The sequence below is a fragment of the Chenopodium quinoa genome, unplaced genomic scaffold (assembly GCF_001683475.1).
Source record: "Chenopodium quinoa cultivar QQ74 unplaced genomic scaffold, ASM168347v1, whole genome shotgun sequence".
Lineage (NCBI taxonomy): Eukaryota > Viridiplantae > Streptophyta > Magnoliopsida > Caryophyllales > Amaranthaceae > Chenopodium > Chenopodium quinoa.
The window spans coordinates 609,703-626,633 of NW_018743047.1; the positions used below are offsets into that span (position 1 = coordinate 609,703).

General features: G+C 35.1%; 2 protein-coding genes across 3 annotated transcripts; one reads left to right on the forward strand and one right to left on the reverse strand.

The window, feature by feature from the left end:
* The first annotated feature begins 294 nt into the window (after positions 1–294).
* LOC110730666 (ureide permease 2-like) lies at positions 295–5,206 on the forward strand. 2 transcript variants are annotated; one of them, XM_021910487.1, is made up of 9 exons: positions 295–609; positions 1,426–1,456; positions 1,488–1,741; positions 2,868–3,006; positions 3,133–3,307; positions 3,411–3,454; positions 3,524–3,627; positions 4,182–4,556; positions 4,637–5,206. In XM_021910487.1, the coding sequence occupies exons 3-9, from the start codon at positions 1,505–1,507 to the stop codon at positions 4,877–4,879; spliced, it is 1,317 nt and encodes a 438-aa protein (XP_021766179.1). In that variant the 5' UTR covers positions 295–609; positions 1,426–1,456; positions 1,488–1,504; the 3' UTR covers positions 4,880–5,206. The 2 variants fall into 2 exon arrangements, with proteins under 2 accessions (XP_021766179.1, XP_021766178.1); XM_021910486.1 differs by having other exon boundaries at positions 296–609; positions 1,426–1,741.
* Positions 5,207–6,932: 1,726 nt separating this feature from the next.
* LOC110730667 (DNA (cytosine-5)-methyltransferase DRM2-like) lies at positions 6,933–16,323 on the reverse strand. Its single transcript, XM_021910488.1, has 10 exons — positions 16,167–16,323; positions 15,535–15,571; positions 15,284–15,415; positions 14,396–14,492; positions 14,263–14,309; positions 9,906–10,100; positions 9,584–9,683; positions 9,262–9,362; positions 7,764–8,477; positions 6,933–7,677 (listed from the first exon to the last, which is right to left on the reverse strand). Exons 2-10 carry the CDS (start codon positions 15,535–15,537, stop codon positions 7,243–7,245), a joined length of 1,824 nt encoding a protein of 607 aa, XP_021766180.1. The 5' UTR covers positions 15,538–15,571; positions 16,167–16,323; the 3' UTR covers positions 6,933–7,242.
* Positions 16,324–16,931: the final 608 nt, after the last annotated feature.

Here is a 16,931-nt window from a genome sequence, read left to right on the forward strand (position 1 = left end):
CTACACAATGATTCAAACTCCCATTAAAATAAACAAAGGAAAAAAAAAGCAAAAATTATAGCAACGGGCTCCATCATTCTAGTACAACCCCATTATACTAAAAATATTCATTCATACAAGTAAAGAAAGAAACGGAAGCTATGTCTAGCTTACATGTGTCACACCAACCAATTCTACACGCACATGAAATCAATCAAATAAAGAAAATAATAATCATGATTGCAACAAATATTATTATGTGTTACATCTCACTTGACTGTAAACTTTAAACGGTCCAAAAGTTTCCGCGAAACATATTCAACGGTCGATATTATGTTATACCATCCAAGACCACTACTTTAGATTCTATAATCTTCTTTATATACTACATGAATATTATTACATATTACATTCCTTATAGTGTATCATTAGTATTTATGTGATGTGATTTTTATGGGTGTTACTACATATTCAGCCAAATCTTACCGTTTTTTCTCTGTTTGTACAAATTCTATTTCTCTTCTATTGTGTTTTTTGGTTCAGTGTTATCAAGGGATGTGCTTGCTCTTTTTGTGCCGTGTTCTAGTTATTCATGAATCTTGAAGCATAATTTCTTTAGAGTATATTCAGGTAAAATCTCTATTTTTTTTTTTATTGTTTGTTTATTGATTTGTTATGTATGTTGTGATTTAATTTCTGTTGGGTATGATGATATTGTTATCTGAAATCGTTGGGTTTGTTTGATTTTTTAATGGGTTTATTAAAATTTACGTTATTTAATTATTTTTAGGTATGATGATATTATAATTATGACACCTGAAATAATTGGGTTTTTATGGGTTTATTTGAATTTTTTAATGGGTTTATTAAAATCTACGTTATTGAATTTTTAAAAGGTTTTTATTAAAATCTGCGTTAAGAGAAATTTTTTTTTTTTTTTGTTTTTCTTGTATGATTTTTATTGTTGGTGATTTAATTTTTTTGATTGGTTAAGTAAAGGGATTACAAATCGTTCAACATGTGAATTTGTGACATAATTATTCATTTGTGTGTCATTGTCAATTTCATTCCGATCATATAACATTTCACTGGATTTTCAGATAAAATTTCATACGCGTCTTATTATCCCGTTTTTGTTTCTCTTAGAGTGGGATTCGTTTGTCACTGAATTTCATACGCATCCTATTATCCTTTAGGTCTATGTTTAACATTTTCTTTGATTTCAGATAAAATCCTCATTAATTAAGTAAGATTTAAATCTGTTTTTTTTTTCTTGTAAAGTGGGGGTAAATTCATGTATGATTTGATCTAATATTTATCATAGATTTTTTTTTTTTTTTTGGTTAATCCTGACTTCATTTCTGTGATCAGATTATCAGATAAATTATTAATCATGATTTGATTCAAATTTGCTAACTATATTGTTTATGTGTAATGACTTCACAGGAATATCATTCAGGAGAATTTAGTTGAATTTAAAAAAAAAAAAAAAAAAAAAAAAAAAAAAAAAAAAAAAAAAAAAATCATGTTTTTGGTAGAGAGCAAAGCAGCTGCAATAGTGTGTATGTTGGTGTCCCTTCTATTTTTGGGAACATGGCCAGCAATTTTAACACTTTTAGAAAGGAGGGGAAGGCTTCCTCAGCATACTTATCTTGATTACTCCATTACAAACTTTTTGGCAGCTGTTCTTATTGCTCTCACATTTGGCCAGATTGGTGGTAGTACACCAAGTATGCCCAATTTCCTTACCCAGCTTACTCAGGTATTGGCCTTTTCTTTATATGATTACGTCGTTACGTGTTCAGGTTTCCGGTTACACGGAGAATTTTGATGTGTTGTGTGAATTGCTTGTTTGTGGAATTCTGGCAAGAGTGAAAATTTTGTGATCAAGGATTTTACTATTGAGTAGTAAAGATGTATTGGAATGAAGTTTTGTATAGGACATTTTGTGTGAAGTTAAAGTCATTACTTTTACTTTATCTTCATACATGAATCATGACTATCAGACTATGTATAAATTGGAACATAAGCTGTAGTTGGTTTGCCAAAACTTCGGTCTGTTTGGCTTCTGGCAGTTTTTAGTGAAAAGTAACATGATTTTTTTTTCCTTTTTTTTTTTCCTTTTTCTAGAAAGTATCCCAGTTTGACCGGCATATATGTCTATGTGAAACTTTGACCAATATATGTATATATTTGAAAACTATATATTGAGATGATTCTAACAAGTATCTACACGGCTTGTATAATCTTAAGGGCAAATATTAGTCAAAGAGGTGTATATGAAAATGCAATAGTCAAACTAAGACACTTAAAATGAAATGGAGGGAGTAGTAGCATTAGCAGTATTGTAGTAATGTGTTACTTTGGCTATTGTAAATGTTAAATTAGCTAAATGCTACCAAAAATGAAGAGGCAGGCCAAAAATGTTGGAATTGGAGTTTTTGATTAATGTATGTCCTTTCTCACCTAGTAACAGGAAATGAGCAACTTCTGAACCTGTCAATATATTGTGAATTTTTCTAGCAAATTCCCTTCATTGTGACACAACTCCATATATGACACCTAAAATTTGTCTCTCTCTATATTTGTCGCAATGTGTGGACACTTTTCTTATAGAGTTATTGCTCATTTCTTGTTTTTTTAGCAAATATGTTTTGAATGACATCTTTATAACACTATTTGCTGTAAATGTAGTAGGAAAATAATGGTTTTATTTCAACTAATTATATTGCTATCCGTAGCATGATACTTGTCATGGAGTAATAGTGTTTAGGTGTAAACATTTTCTATATGACCTTAAGTCTTGAAAGATCTGAACTTGCTGGGCGAATCAACTAAAAGACGACACAATATCTAATCCTTTTGATAATTTTTTTTTCTTAATGTAGGATACATGGCCGTGTGTTCTGATGGCTATGCTTGGTGGATTGTTCTTAAGCTTTGGTAATGTTTCAATACAATATGCCTGGGCATTTGTTGGGCTGTCAGTCGCTCAAGTGGTCACATCTAGCATTGCTGTTGTAATTGGTAAATAATACTCTTTCCTACTTCGACCCCCTAATTTTTGTGTATATAAACATTTGTTTTGCAATGGTAAGAGTTTTACCAAATGGTTGTTTCATAGCTAGAAACTAAGAATTTCAATTACACCAGGCACAACATTGAATTACTTCTTGGACGACAAAATAAACAAAGCAAGCCTTCTGTTCCCTGGGGTAGCATGCTTTCTCACAGCTGTGTTGCTTGGATCTTCTGTACACTCCTCTAATGCTGCTGATAATGTGGCTAAGCTTCGCAGCTTCCATGATAACCTTAAAGATTCGGAAAAGTATGCTACTTAAGTTTCTGAAATGCTGTGAGCGGAAGCTTTTCTTTATGTCCTTCCATCATATAACTTTGTCCTCAATTTTGGTTCAATCAACCCTTTGCAGAGTGCCCGAGAGTTTAGCTGATGAAGCAGCACCATCTGCAAAAGGTAAATCAAAAATCCTGCAATTGCATTAGTCTTTGTGATCTATCCTAATTTGTGGTACAAAATGTATAGATATCATGGAGAACGTGGATGTTGAAAATGTCTGTGCAGAGCAAGCTAAAAAGGCTGGAACAGCTGATTTTATTATCGCTGTTGAAAACCAAAGAGCTATTAAGGTTAGCAGCTTTGCCATTAATTTTGATTTACTTGGCAAACCAATACTGAATGGCAAAGCGAACTAATAAATTTGAATTTTGGATCATAATGAAATCTGTGATGACTATACGGAATAATCAAATTTGGTTCATGTAGCTGACCCCACTGATGGAGTTAAGGCTTTGATTGATTGAATGGAAATCTGTGGCTTTAAAATTAACTTTCTTCCCCCACCCCTATTTGATTGTCGTAGTTTAAAAGACTCGTATTTTTGGAGGAACATAAAACTGTACTTAATGTGCAATTGAATAAAAAGATTTATCGTCAGAGTGAAGTTTATATATTAAGAATGCTACTGACCAAATTGCCGGTTAGCTGCAGTTATCGATTAGTGAAGAATATGGGTGTACCGTGTCCACCTATGTGCAACCGCGTTAAAGTAACTAGACATGACAATCTTTCGGGGGCAGACATAAATAAGAACTACGACGATCATAAGTGAAAACACAATGGAGGTAGTTTATCAAAAATTGCACTAATGATATATCTAAAGTCTAAACTTCTCAATCGATAGGTGGTTGGCGAAAGCAAATTGGTCGGCATGAGCATAACTCTTTTTGCTGGCATATGTTTTGCTCTCTTCTCACCAGCATTCAACCTCGCAACAAATGATCAATGGCACTTTTTGAAGGAGGGTGTTCCTCATTTGGTCATCTATACCGCATTCTTTTACTTCTCATTGGCCTTTGTTGTGATGGCGGTCTTTTTAAACGTCCTCTTCTTGTACTATCCTCTCTTAAATTTGCCTAAATCATCTATTAAGGAATATCTTAGAGATGGAAATGGAAGAGGATGGGCTGTTGCAGCTGGTTTGTTGTGTGGCTTTGGAAATGGTCTTCAGTTCATTGGAGGCCAGGCTGCTGGCTATGCAGCTGCCGATGCAGTTCAGGTTAGTAATTTCAAATTTCTTCCCTTGAAGAAGAAATTATGGATCTCTACCTTCTGCCTGACTTTTAATTTTTATTTCAGGCACTTCCGCTAGTGAGCACCTTTTGGGGCATACTTTTCTTCGGCGAGTACAGGAGGTCATCCAAAAGGACTTATTTGCTACTTGTGAGCATGCTCATCATGTTCAGCGTGGCTGTGGGATTGCTTCTTGCATCAGCTGGTCAGCGAAAAGTATCAGCTGGAGAAGATACGAAGATCAATCGTATACAACACCAAAATAGACAACCGATGGATAAATACAGTCATGGCACTTTTGACTTCTAGATGGCTATCGGTCTAGCTGTTTCTCTTGGTTCCTACTGCTTGGTAGTTGGGTAAGCATTCACAAATAAGGAGGTTGCACTCTGAGTGTGTCAAGTGTAGGTTAGATTCTACTTGTAATTATTTATTCAAGAGCACATTGTGCATGTCTAGGTATGATGGAGGCAATGGGGTTTGTAAGTAAATGGTCAATTGATCGATTGTCTGATTAAAAATAAGAGCGAGCTAGACAATATCGATGCTTGAATCTGTAATTTGGTGGCAGAGGCTTTAGGTTTGAAAGCCTGATTCTAAAATCTGGAAGTTGAGTGCATCATTCATTGGTAAGAATTATGGACTGTGCTTTACAAGGTTGGTAATGCCCAATTGCCCACCCGCCACACCCCACCCCAACCCCCATCTTACTTTAAAAAAAGCCTAAACGGTGGGTGCACGTTATAATTGTTTCGTTAAATGGTATCTGTTGAGTCAGATCAGCTAGCCTTCTGGTTCTGGCTTTTGGAAGAATGACACAATTGCTGGGATAGTTGTGCATCCCACTGTGCCGTAGCTTGTGGTGGTGTCCGAGTATTAGGGCATCACAAGAACTTATTGTAACAAGGCTTATAAAGAACAGTATGCATATTATAAAATGTCAACTATGATCATTACAGTTGAGAAGGCCACATTTAAGATTTAGAACCCAATTTGCAATTTCTACCGGGTCAAATTATTGGAATGGTACGTAGCATAAAGTGATTGGGTACCTGTAAATGATGCGATGTGTCACATAAGTATTGGCTTGTTCAATCATAAAAGAAATTAACCCCTGCCTAATAAATGTAATAATGCAGGTAAAGTATTGTTTTCTCAATTGAATTGTAATTGAGAATCTTCCCTTCCAGCCTTTGGTTCCAATGATAGTAACTAGGTTGCAATAATGACCTTGTCTTTACAAATTAATGAGTTCTCCATGATAATCCCCTTTTTTTTTTACTTATTTCCATCTGGTATCAAACGCCCGTAGCGTACTTAGATCACTGTCCTTGTTCATTTAGCTTATACCCTGTGATTCCTAACCTTGTTCTATACCAAAAGCTCCGTAAAGTAGTAATCTATACCAAAGCCCCGTAAAATAAATATCTTATACCAAAACCCCTGACACCTTGCTATAAGGCGAGTGTCCGGTGTCAAATCCTTTGATACTTCAACATGACACAACACGACACCCAAATCCAAGTGTGTGCCACATAGGTAATTATCCTATACCACCGTAAAGTAAATCAAGACAGACCAACGTCCTTATCTTGTCCCCTTAGCTTATGTCCGACTTATACTTGAAGAGGCGACCATTGTATTCTATAGCCAAATACTTGTCATGTTGCTGATGTTTGTACTGCTTTGGAATGGAATGTGCTCCTTTGATAGGCTACACGCCTACACTAGTCTTTTTTCCATAAAAAATGCACTTTGACAACATCAAAATAATTCAAGCAACGCTCTTTTCGAGTTTGGGGCACATCAATTCTTAAATGACGTTGAGAATGACTAGAGCAACAAGCAGCTCAGAAGACTGAAGTCTGTAACAAATTTGGAATGATCAATCTTGGGGTACTCGCCGACATCCAAAAAACTCAACATCAGAAACCCAACATCAGTTCACAAAAATATGAATCACAAGATGGAATGGCAGAAAGTAAAATCTCCGTTTCTATTTAGTTGACGTGTTTGATTTAGGCACATATATTAAGGAGGGGAGAGAGAGAGAGAGAATGAAAAAACAAGTGGGGTGGCTTGTAAATACAAGGTAAAAAAGTTACGCAAAAAGAAAACGTGTCAACTAAATAAAAGCTTCCTAAAAAAGAATACGTGTCAACTAAAAAGAAACGGAGGTAGTACGAAGTACTTAATTTAGCTTTCAGCTCATGATTCATTACACAGCAACAAATTCGTAGTTTGAAGTATTTACACTACTATCAGTCAAGTTCAGAAAACATGGAAATATTTGTGGATAGCATATTAGGGTAATTACTTTTCATAAGCAGTTGCAAACTTTGAAAATATAAAGACAATCGACTTAGTTACAAAGGGACAATACATAAGATTATTGCAAATAATTCCACCGTCTTACATGCTGAATCTGCTTCTGTCCATGCAGGAATTCATTAAACATTATAACCCAAGGCAATGAATAGGTTAAAAGTCCACTAGGAAAAAGAAAAAAAAAAATATTCCTAGATTTTTCACCAAGGTAAAGATGTTGCTAGGACATAACTAACACTTTGAAATGTTCATTAACCAACTATTTTATCAGATTATTCAGAAATTAATAGCCAGGGGCTTATCACTTATGAAGTTACATCTGGAAAAATGGAGATTACAATCGGTCATCGTTTCTTCCCCATGATACACTTGACTGAGTCTAAAATACGGATATATTCGAAGAAAAGTGAAGATTCCTTACCCTCGAGTCCATCCCTACTAACCCTATTACTACCAGCTAGATTATTGCATGGGCTTCCTCCAATAATCAAATCAAAGCCCCCAAATTTGTTTATCAGCTGCTCCAACCTATCACTAGTCAGCTGCTGCACATCAACAATATCAATCAAAATACCTTTTTGGTTAGTTTGTTCCCACCAACTCCTTTGAATATTTCTATTCACTTCAGCAAGTTCAACTGACACTACAAATTTTAATGGTATTCCCAGACGGTGAAGAGCAACTTCAGCACCTCCAATTCCAGAAAAAAGAGAAAGCACTTTGATGCCACCTGGGAACAAATCTTTTAGGACCGAGAGATGGTAGGCAACTGTATCAACCTGAAGTAGGAAAAACTATTAAAATAAGACTCTTCACTATCAGGGCATCAACAGAATAATATTAAAGCTAGCAAATTCTGTCATACCTGAAATGAGTTGCCAAGTGACTTAAATCTATCGGTCCTGCTTATTCCTCCTCCCCTAGTGTGGTTTCTAGGAAATCCTAACAACATTTCTACTTCATCAGGTTCAAGAGGGGCAACCTTATTTCTGCCAACCCAAACCAAATTCCATTTTCTACATTCATCAAGAACGTACTTCTTCACATGATCTGGAGGGTCACCCTCATAATCTTCAAGTGCCTTGCGGATTCTCTCCGTCAGCTTTGCACTACCAATTGCAGTTTGCAAACAGTTAAGCTTTGTTCTTGGGTCCCAATCTGGCCACCATTTCCTAGTCAAGGGCAATGCTTCATTGATGGTGCGAGGGGGAAGAGGAAGAAGAGGGAATCGATTTTCCACTGGAAGATTGTGAATATATCCTCTCTTCCTTGCAGCAGCACAGAAGTACTTTGAATCAACAAATTCAGGTTGAACATCATACAAAAAGCGAGAGATAGTGTCCCAAACCCCTTTAGGGGCAAGAGCCACATTTTCATAATAGAAGTATGGAGGAGCTATGGCTGCCTCTGGTAGTGTTCTACGAAAAGGAAGACATGGCTCGGTAGGAACTCCAAAACCTATCATTGGTTTGGGGAGGCGAATTGGCTCATCATCCTCGAAAAGTCCTTTTTGCTTTTTCTTCCTCATCTCATACTCAAGCAACTTCCTCTTCTTATGTTTAGCATAATCACTATAAAGCTGCTTGAAACAAGAAACAGGCATGATAGATAGTGAGCGTAATACAATTAAAATAAAATGGAAATTAGCATAACTAACAGCAGTAGATACAATTGTGAAATACTGGCATCAGATTGTTACTTCAAGGGTGAGCAAAAATTCGGGGTACCCTAAATCAGAACCGAAATCTGTTATGAACCACAGATTCTGGTTCCGGTCAGGAACCTGTAGGGTACATTGTAACCTGGTAAAAAATATCACTTAAGCCTAAATCATTTACCAATTCAAGCCCAATTGTTTTTAAAAAAAGTAAAAATAACAAATTTAAATATATGTATTAAATTTGCGAAACAGCTACTTTTGGTTTGTGGTATTAGCTAGTTGTAAATTTGTGACCATCCTAATTTTTTTTTAAAATAATTTTGCAAAAAGTACGAAGTATAGTAATAGACAGGGTACCACAAACCAGAACTGCAGGTTCCAGTTCCGATTCACATTTATGATTCCGGTTTGCATTTAGAGGAATATGTTGCAACAATTTCCGGTTATGAGAATTCTAATAGGGCACCGTGTTATGCTCACCCTTAGATTAGGGATGTCAATTTGGATGATCGGATTGGGTTCGGTGAGGTCGGGTCGAGTCGAGTCAATTTTTAAATTTGAGTTATGCTGAATTATTGTGTCCATGCGAGTCCAAATCTGAATTGGATACTTTTCAGGTCGGGTGTGGTTTTGACACCTCTATCCTAGATACTATAATATTAATCAATGTGATATGAACATTCTATGGGGTTACAAACACCACCTTTGGTTTAGCTGGTGGATCTACATATGTAGCATCTGATGCCCTTGCCATTTGAGCAGCGCATAAAAAGTCAGCTAACTCTTCAAGAGAGGATTCTGGGCCTGTATATGAAGAGGAAATGATCAGCAAAAGCATGTGCAAAAGAAACAAGCTATGGTGAACCAAAGAAACAAGCTATGGAGTATGGACTATGGTACATCACAATACATAATCTCACTATGACTTATAAATGGATGAAAGGGGGAAATAAAGAAACAAAAGAACTAAAAAGTAAGGAGAAGAACCAACTATGGTGTCACAACCATTTGAGAACTCTACATACCACATCTCTCTATAGCTATTTTGACTTCTTCCACAGGATAACCCATGTCAGCCAAAAACAACAATTTCTGATCCTTCTCTGACAAAGAGCCACACGTTTCCTGCAATTGACAAACATGCGGTTAAAATGGAAGGCTGTGACTATTTACAATCTATAGGATTTTAAGAAAGAGAAGGTAAGCAAAATAATTCAACAAAATATTTCCTGGAATTCGTGACATTATATACCAGTCATCGTGATTATAGATGAGTAGAGGGAATTTCAAGAAATGTATTCCTAGGGAACTGAAGAATGCCGGTAAAGAAGTGAATACGAGAGTCACCTCCATTCCAAGACAGCTATCTGAATCAGATAAATCATCAGGAATATTTTCGTCATAATCTGAGGACCAGAAATCAGAATCTGCGTCAATCTTCTGATCAGAGTGGCCATTATTAGTCTTAGACAAATCTCCATTCTGCTCTGTTGCTGAAGATTTTTCAATATCTAGCGCATCAGAGGGAGAGCTTTCCAAGGCCTATAAATCAATGACAGCGAGTAATTAAAAAGTATGCTTGATTGATTGATTCAATCAAGATGTACAGTATGCTCGGTCTAGGCCAATTGCCTAAACTTTAACATTAGTACACTCCAAACACGTCAACATGCCTAACATTATTTAATACACTACCTTGACATCGGATATTATAAAATTATATCCAGCAAACAACTAACTAATTTTTATTTTTAGCCCACCAATGTTTTATGAACTGTATTGTTTTCCTTTGCTAAAGTTTTCTCAAACCTTTATGTTTTCTACTTCAACGTTTTAACCACTCTTTAAAGTCTTTCTTGAATTTTATTCTTGATTCTCTTTTAAAACTCCCCTAATTTTTCTTAAATGCTCTGTCGTTTACTCACATTACTCACCTTTTTTCAAACTCCTTTAAATGATGATTTTGTTGTGTCATTTTCTTTATATCGTACAATTCCCTATGACGATTCATGTTAGCTGACCCCAAATCATTTTGGGACTAAGGCTTTGTTGTTGTTATTGTTGAAACAACTTACTGGATAGAGAAATTTGGATTCTGAGGTCCAAAGAGGATAGTGAATTAGTAAGGAATAGTTCTAGACTTCTAGATGTGTTAGCGTCTACATGATTATAAACATAAACACACACACAAAATAACTGCCTCACATCATTTAGCACACTGTCCTGACCTCAGATGTAATAGACATAAGTCCAGGAAACAACTTGCTAAAGATAATTCTTGGCAATGTGTCTACACAACTTATATGTTTTATTTGCAAATGCACAAATCCAATAAGGAAGGGAATGAGTTGGATGCATTTTTTATGAGGAATGCATATAATAACATTGCCAAACTCAGACCTCCAGCTTCCCAGATAGTAAATCAGAATAATTATATGCAGGGTAGAAAATAAGCACGTACATGCAATCCTGACTTGAAACTTATCATCAGTCCTGACATGTCCTCAGCATCGATATTCTATAAAGCTGAAATTAATTTACATATAAAGTCATGACAATGTCTTTGGCATAGATTTTTTACCCTTGACCACCCTATCCATAATCCCCAAAAAGTTCACATCATTCTCAATCACCATCCTCCGAGTTTTCTAGTCTCCTTACCGGAGCCACGTTTACTCCATTACGTGGCAACCTTACGCAATTTGCCCTTTCTCAGCAGATTTAACCCCTATATTCTTTCTAATTTTCTCACTCCTCAACCAATCCTTTCTTGGATGTCCGCACATCTAACGCCACATTTACCTTAAAAACATGTCAATGTTTCACAGCCTAAAATCTGTACCATAAAACAATGTAGGCCTAATTGTGTTGTGGTGAATTTTCCATCAATCTATAGGGCATGCCAGCTTCACAAAAGCAATAAAAACCCTTTAGCAATTTTCCACTATAACCAGGTTCCTTTGATTCAATGAACAACATCTCCATCCAATCTCCCTCCTTTTTTAATGATAGACCCTGGACATTGGAAGAAACCAACAGCCATCCAAGGTGCCTCCCTGTTTCTAACTCCCGATGAACTTTAGAATTAATTGCTACACCTTCATTCGTTTCATCAATCAACACAAGATCACCCACAAGGCCACAAGCATTAGGCACCACGGTATATCATCTTGAACTGCTCTCAATTCATCTATGGTTATGGAAAAAAAAAAGAAAAGGGCCAATGTATTACAATTGTATTAGGAAACTCTTTTGCCTTCCAACATTGGTTCATACACTCGTGCTAGCTCCCTCATACATGTCCTTATATATATATATATATATATATATATATATATATATATATATATATATACACATCTTTTCCTAATAAAGCCCGCCAAAGTATCTCCCTTGGTACTTAATCAAGGGTCCTTACCATATCATTGAAAACCATATGTAAATCCTTCTTATATGATGGTTCTCCATACACTAACCTTGACAAAATGCAGGCAAAGTGTACAATGGTAAAAGGTACAGGCTTTTGAGGAAAGAAATCACAACGCCTCAATATGAAGTTGATAAGCAACACAAAGCAATAATAACCAGAAGTTCAGGATCAGCATAACCAATAACCTTTATTCAGAAAAATCAGAATATCAATGTACAATTCATATTTTTTTAGTGTCATGAATAATTTTATATGTATTTTGTTTGGTTGGTAGTTTTTAAGAATCAAACTACGGTTAAGAGACTAGTTTGTGGGTAAAATCAGGACATGAGAGTGTTTTCCTATCGTCCAAGTAGCGTATAACAGTAATGCCCCTCAATATTTTCTAAATTTTTTAGACAGTTATTTTACAACTTTTATTTTTTTACTTCACAAAAACAATTTTAGAAGAAAAGAAAAGTACTAATAGAAGACTAGTTTGCTTCATAAAAACTAATATAAGGCGTACATCAAAACCTAATAAATATGATTAGTACATGATTTCAAATATCGAACTTCCCATTCCAATATGCTTCTAAAGAACATAACTGTTACACGCTGATGATACTCCTAGGAGTTCTAGGAAAGCAAGAGAAGCCCCACCAAGAGCAAATTAATTCAAAACCCTGACTACCAATGAGAGAAGCACAATTACCTTCCTCTCACTTCAAGAATGATTGAAATTAAAGTTTCAATTCAACCTAAGAGCTAATCTCCATTAATTTGAAAACAGAGCAGGTTAGGCGTACATCAAAACCTAAAAGATATGATTAGTACATGATTTCAAATACCTAACTTCCCATTCCAATATGCTTCTAAGAATATAACTGTTACAATTATCTGTTCTACACTTGCTGATGATACTCGTAGGAGTTCTAGCAAAGCAAGAGAAGCACCACCAAGAGCAAATTAATTCAAAACCCTGACCACCATGGGAGAAGAAGCATAATTACCTTCCTCACACTTCAAGAATGATTGAAATTAAAGTTAGATTCAACCTAAGAGCAAATCTCCATTAATTTGGAATCAGAGCAGGTTCTGCACCAAAAAGCCCAGCACTTCATGACAAATGATTTGCTTTGGTGCAGGACAGAAGTGCAATCCATGATTGCAAAATACCATTTTAGTGTAGTATGACATTATTCAAACACTTGTCCCTCACCACAATGGGATTAAGACTTTGATTGATTGTCCCTCACCACAACCAACCAATCTCCGAAAGCTTTGATTTCATTTTTGGTAGTTCATCTTAAACTTTAAGAATTGGCCAATAAATCATAACTATTTAAATTTCAACTGTGCCCAAGAAAATCTCTTTTATAATCATATTTACCACAAATGGTCCACTTATATTATATAATAATATCAATGTTCCTGAAAAATTGCTTTTTTCAGTATAGGTACGTCTTTTAGGAAAGGAGGAGGTAGCACACATGTCACGATTGTCTCGTTTCCAATTACTATTATAATTAGAGATTAACATTGAACATAACCAAAGTTAAAGATCAATGTCCAAGCATTTGACATACATTATTAACATGAACACGGAATATTTAAAGACATGTTATTCCCATAAAATTACATGATTAGACATTGTTCATGCTATATTTTGTCCTGTTAGAAAAACTAAATACAGTATTTAACATCTGTTTTTTCTTCTGTCAGAAACCCAATATTTTTAGAAAATTGGTACTCCCTCCGTCCCCGAAAGAACGACCCATTTGGGTTGATTTCGCGGGTATTGAGAAACTTAATTTGCAAGTACAAAGGTATATGAAAACACAAAACAGCAATAATTTGCAATTAATATCTAGAGAGACAAAGTTCTAGATGCAAGTTTTTATCTTTATCCTATGCCTAATAAACATGATGTAATAATGCACTAATCCATGTGATGCTTTATTAAACAATAAGATTAAAGTATTGTTTTACAACAACCAATATAATTAAAATACACAAAATTGCCAAACTAACACTTTTAAAAGGAAGGGAAATGAATAGATGTTGGGAAAAACAAATGGGTCATTCTTTTTGGGAATAAAATTAGGCCAAATGGGTCGTTCTTTTGGGGACAGAGGGAGTATATAAACTTTATTGATATTTACCATAATAATGTTTATATGGTCAATGTTCGAACCCAAAAATCAAAACCAACAATTAATAATGAAAAGGGGTAATAGTCTAACAGAAAGTCAGAAACAAAATAGGTAGGGATAAAGCTAGTCAGTAACTAACCGAATATGTAAGAAGAGCATTTAGAATGGAGTCCATATTCCCTTCTCCTGCTCAAATCAAATTAAGACAATTCAGCAAGCTAAATGGCTCATGGAAACATGATTGAATAAGCCAAACAAAGGGGTAAAATTACCATTTTCTTCAATTGCTTTTGCAACCAAACTTTCTGAGAAACCTGCTCCAACAAAATGGCGAAACAATGTCGAGGAAGGCCCGGAAGAGGAGCTTCCCTTGAAACAGAGAGATTCCAAGCTTAGTTGACAGCAGACAATATTGCAAACAAGAACTTTAATAATAAAATACACCTGATCATGGGTACAAACTACAAACAGACAAATTATGCATTTGTATTTGGGAAACCTGCAATTCTATCAGAAAAGTGGGGCACAAATTCACAAAGAAGTAAAGCCTTATTGTCTATTAACAGTTCTTAATAGAAACATCACAAGAAAAACATGGAGAATTTATATACACGTTTGACCACTACAAGATAAGCAAAGTGAAAATATCTAATTGATAAGTTCTAGACACATGATAAGTAGAGTGGAAAAGGCAAAATCTTTTAACCTTTGCACCTAAAATGAGTCCGTATCAATTGTAATGTGACCAAATCAAAGATGAGTCCGTATCTCTGAATATGTAATGTGACAATACTAGTCACCTTTGTTTTACAGGCTTACAGTATAAATTGTCATTTACTTGTGTATAATATTCTTTGAGAGGCCATATCTTTTACCATTAAAAACGGGATGCCTGATTCCAAATTCAATTTCCAAAGTTTCAAAACAATGGGAAAGATATAGAAAAAGCAGGAACCATAATCTGTAAAGGCTATCTTTCCCAACAAAACATGATTTGAAACCAAAGAGGTTTATCTGAAAAAACCACACGGAAGTTGACAAATTTGGTGAAACACGGGGAAAGAACTTTGAGTAGTATACATTCAAATGAAATCTAGATTCTAGAAGTTAAATTAAGCTAGTCTAGGATGGAAAGAATACGAAGAAAATTTAGTACTAACCTCAGCAGTGCCATTAAACGCACTGAGAGTAGTCAAAGAAGAGCCTGTATCAAAAACTTCTTTCTCTTTTTCTACGTCATCATCACTACTCCAGCTAAAGTTTTCACTTTCATTGTCTGTGATGTTCCCAGTCTACATATTTTAACAGTACAAGTACCGAACCATCGTAAGAAATGCAACTTCAATCAATACAAAAACTCGAGAACATAAACAAGACACCAGGTAAATGAAGAGGGAGCATCATATATTACCATCTTTCACACGACGAGATTTTCTGCGCATCAACACCTAATTTTTCACATTGCAGAAAAAAAAAAAATACAATGTCATATATGCTTATTTACAAAATAATCAATTTGCATTTATAAAAAGCACGCACATTTAAAAAGGGTTAATTAGGGCCCAATATTTGAGCTCAATAGAATTTAAACAGGTTCAGATCAAGCTCGAAGCACGACGAGCCAGAAAACTAAAGCTTGGCTAGGGCTCTAATAGCCTCAAAACTTTTCGGCTCGGCTCGTGAGCTCGATGACACTCGAAAAATGCAATACAACATCATCCTTTCACTCAATTATCAAATTAGGCTCAAAAAATGCAGCACATTGGCAACCAATTTGACTCAATTATCAAATAAAGCTCCAAAATTCACATAAAATTCTTCTCGCTTAAGAACATCAAAGTAATTAGCACATGCAAAACTCAAATAACACAATCGCTCGTTATAATCTTTCATAACTTCAGTAATTATAGCTAAAAATTCAACAATTCAACTTAGAAGAACCCTAAATTGAATGTACTGACAGTCAAATCAACGATTGTGTGAGTGTAAAACCTAGATTGGGAAATTGACATTCGATGACAAAATAAAATAAAATTATGTTACCTCGAAGCAGCTTCAATGGAGTAGAAATAGCTCAGAAGCAGCTTCAATGGAGGAGAGAGAAAGATCACCATAAGAGTGAGAAACTCCAAAGGGCAAAAACAAATGAAAAGGTAAGAGGTAGATTAATGACACGCGTATGTTAATGGTTAGAATTCATTTTCATTTAAGTTTAGTTTTCTCGAAACACTCAACTTGTATTGAGTTCGCTTCATTATTGTTACTTTTTCACGATCTCTAAATTGAGTATCTATGGTAGTAAGATCCTCTCGATTATATTTATTTTACTTTAGTACTATGTATTTATCAATGAAAATTCACGATCAAAATTAATAAAATGAGGGGGGAAAAAGGGGGGATCTTGTTAACGAACGTCTTTGGGGCGTTGGATAAGCATTTAAAATATTACTTAACATGGTATTAATTTGGGAAATCATGACAAAATCACGCGTCGATCGGTGAATTAATGTTACTTTTAATTTAATTTTCCTACTTTTAGTTAACTTATTCAACGTCCCCGGGACGTTTGTTAGCTTTTGCCAAAAAAAGAAGGGAAGAAAACTATATACACTTCTCTTAGTGCTGCTTATAAGGGAAAAAAAATGTTTCATTAACTATATTTATTTGCTTGTGATTTTGCCGTGTCGTTTTAAATTAATACCAATATTGAAAGATACTACTCCCTTTGGATTTTTTTAAATGTATCACTTTGATTTTTACACTATTCAGATACAATGGTTGAGTTAATTTTTTCACCTTTATAAAATA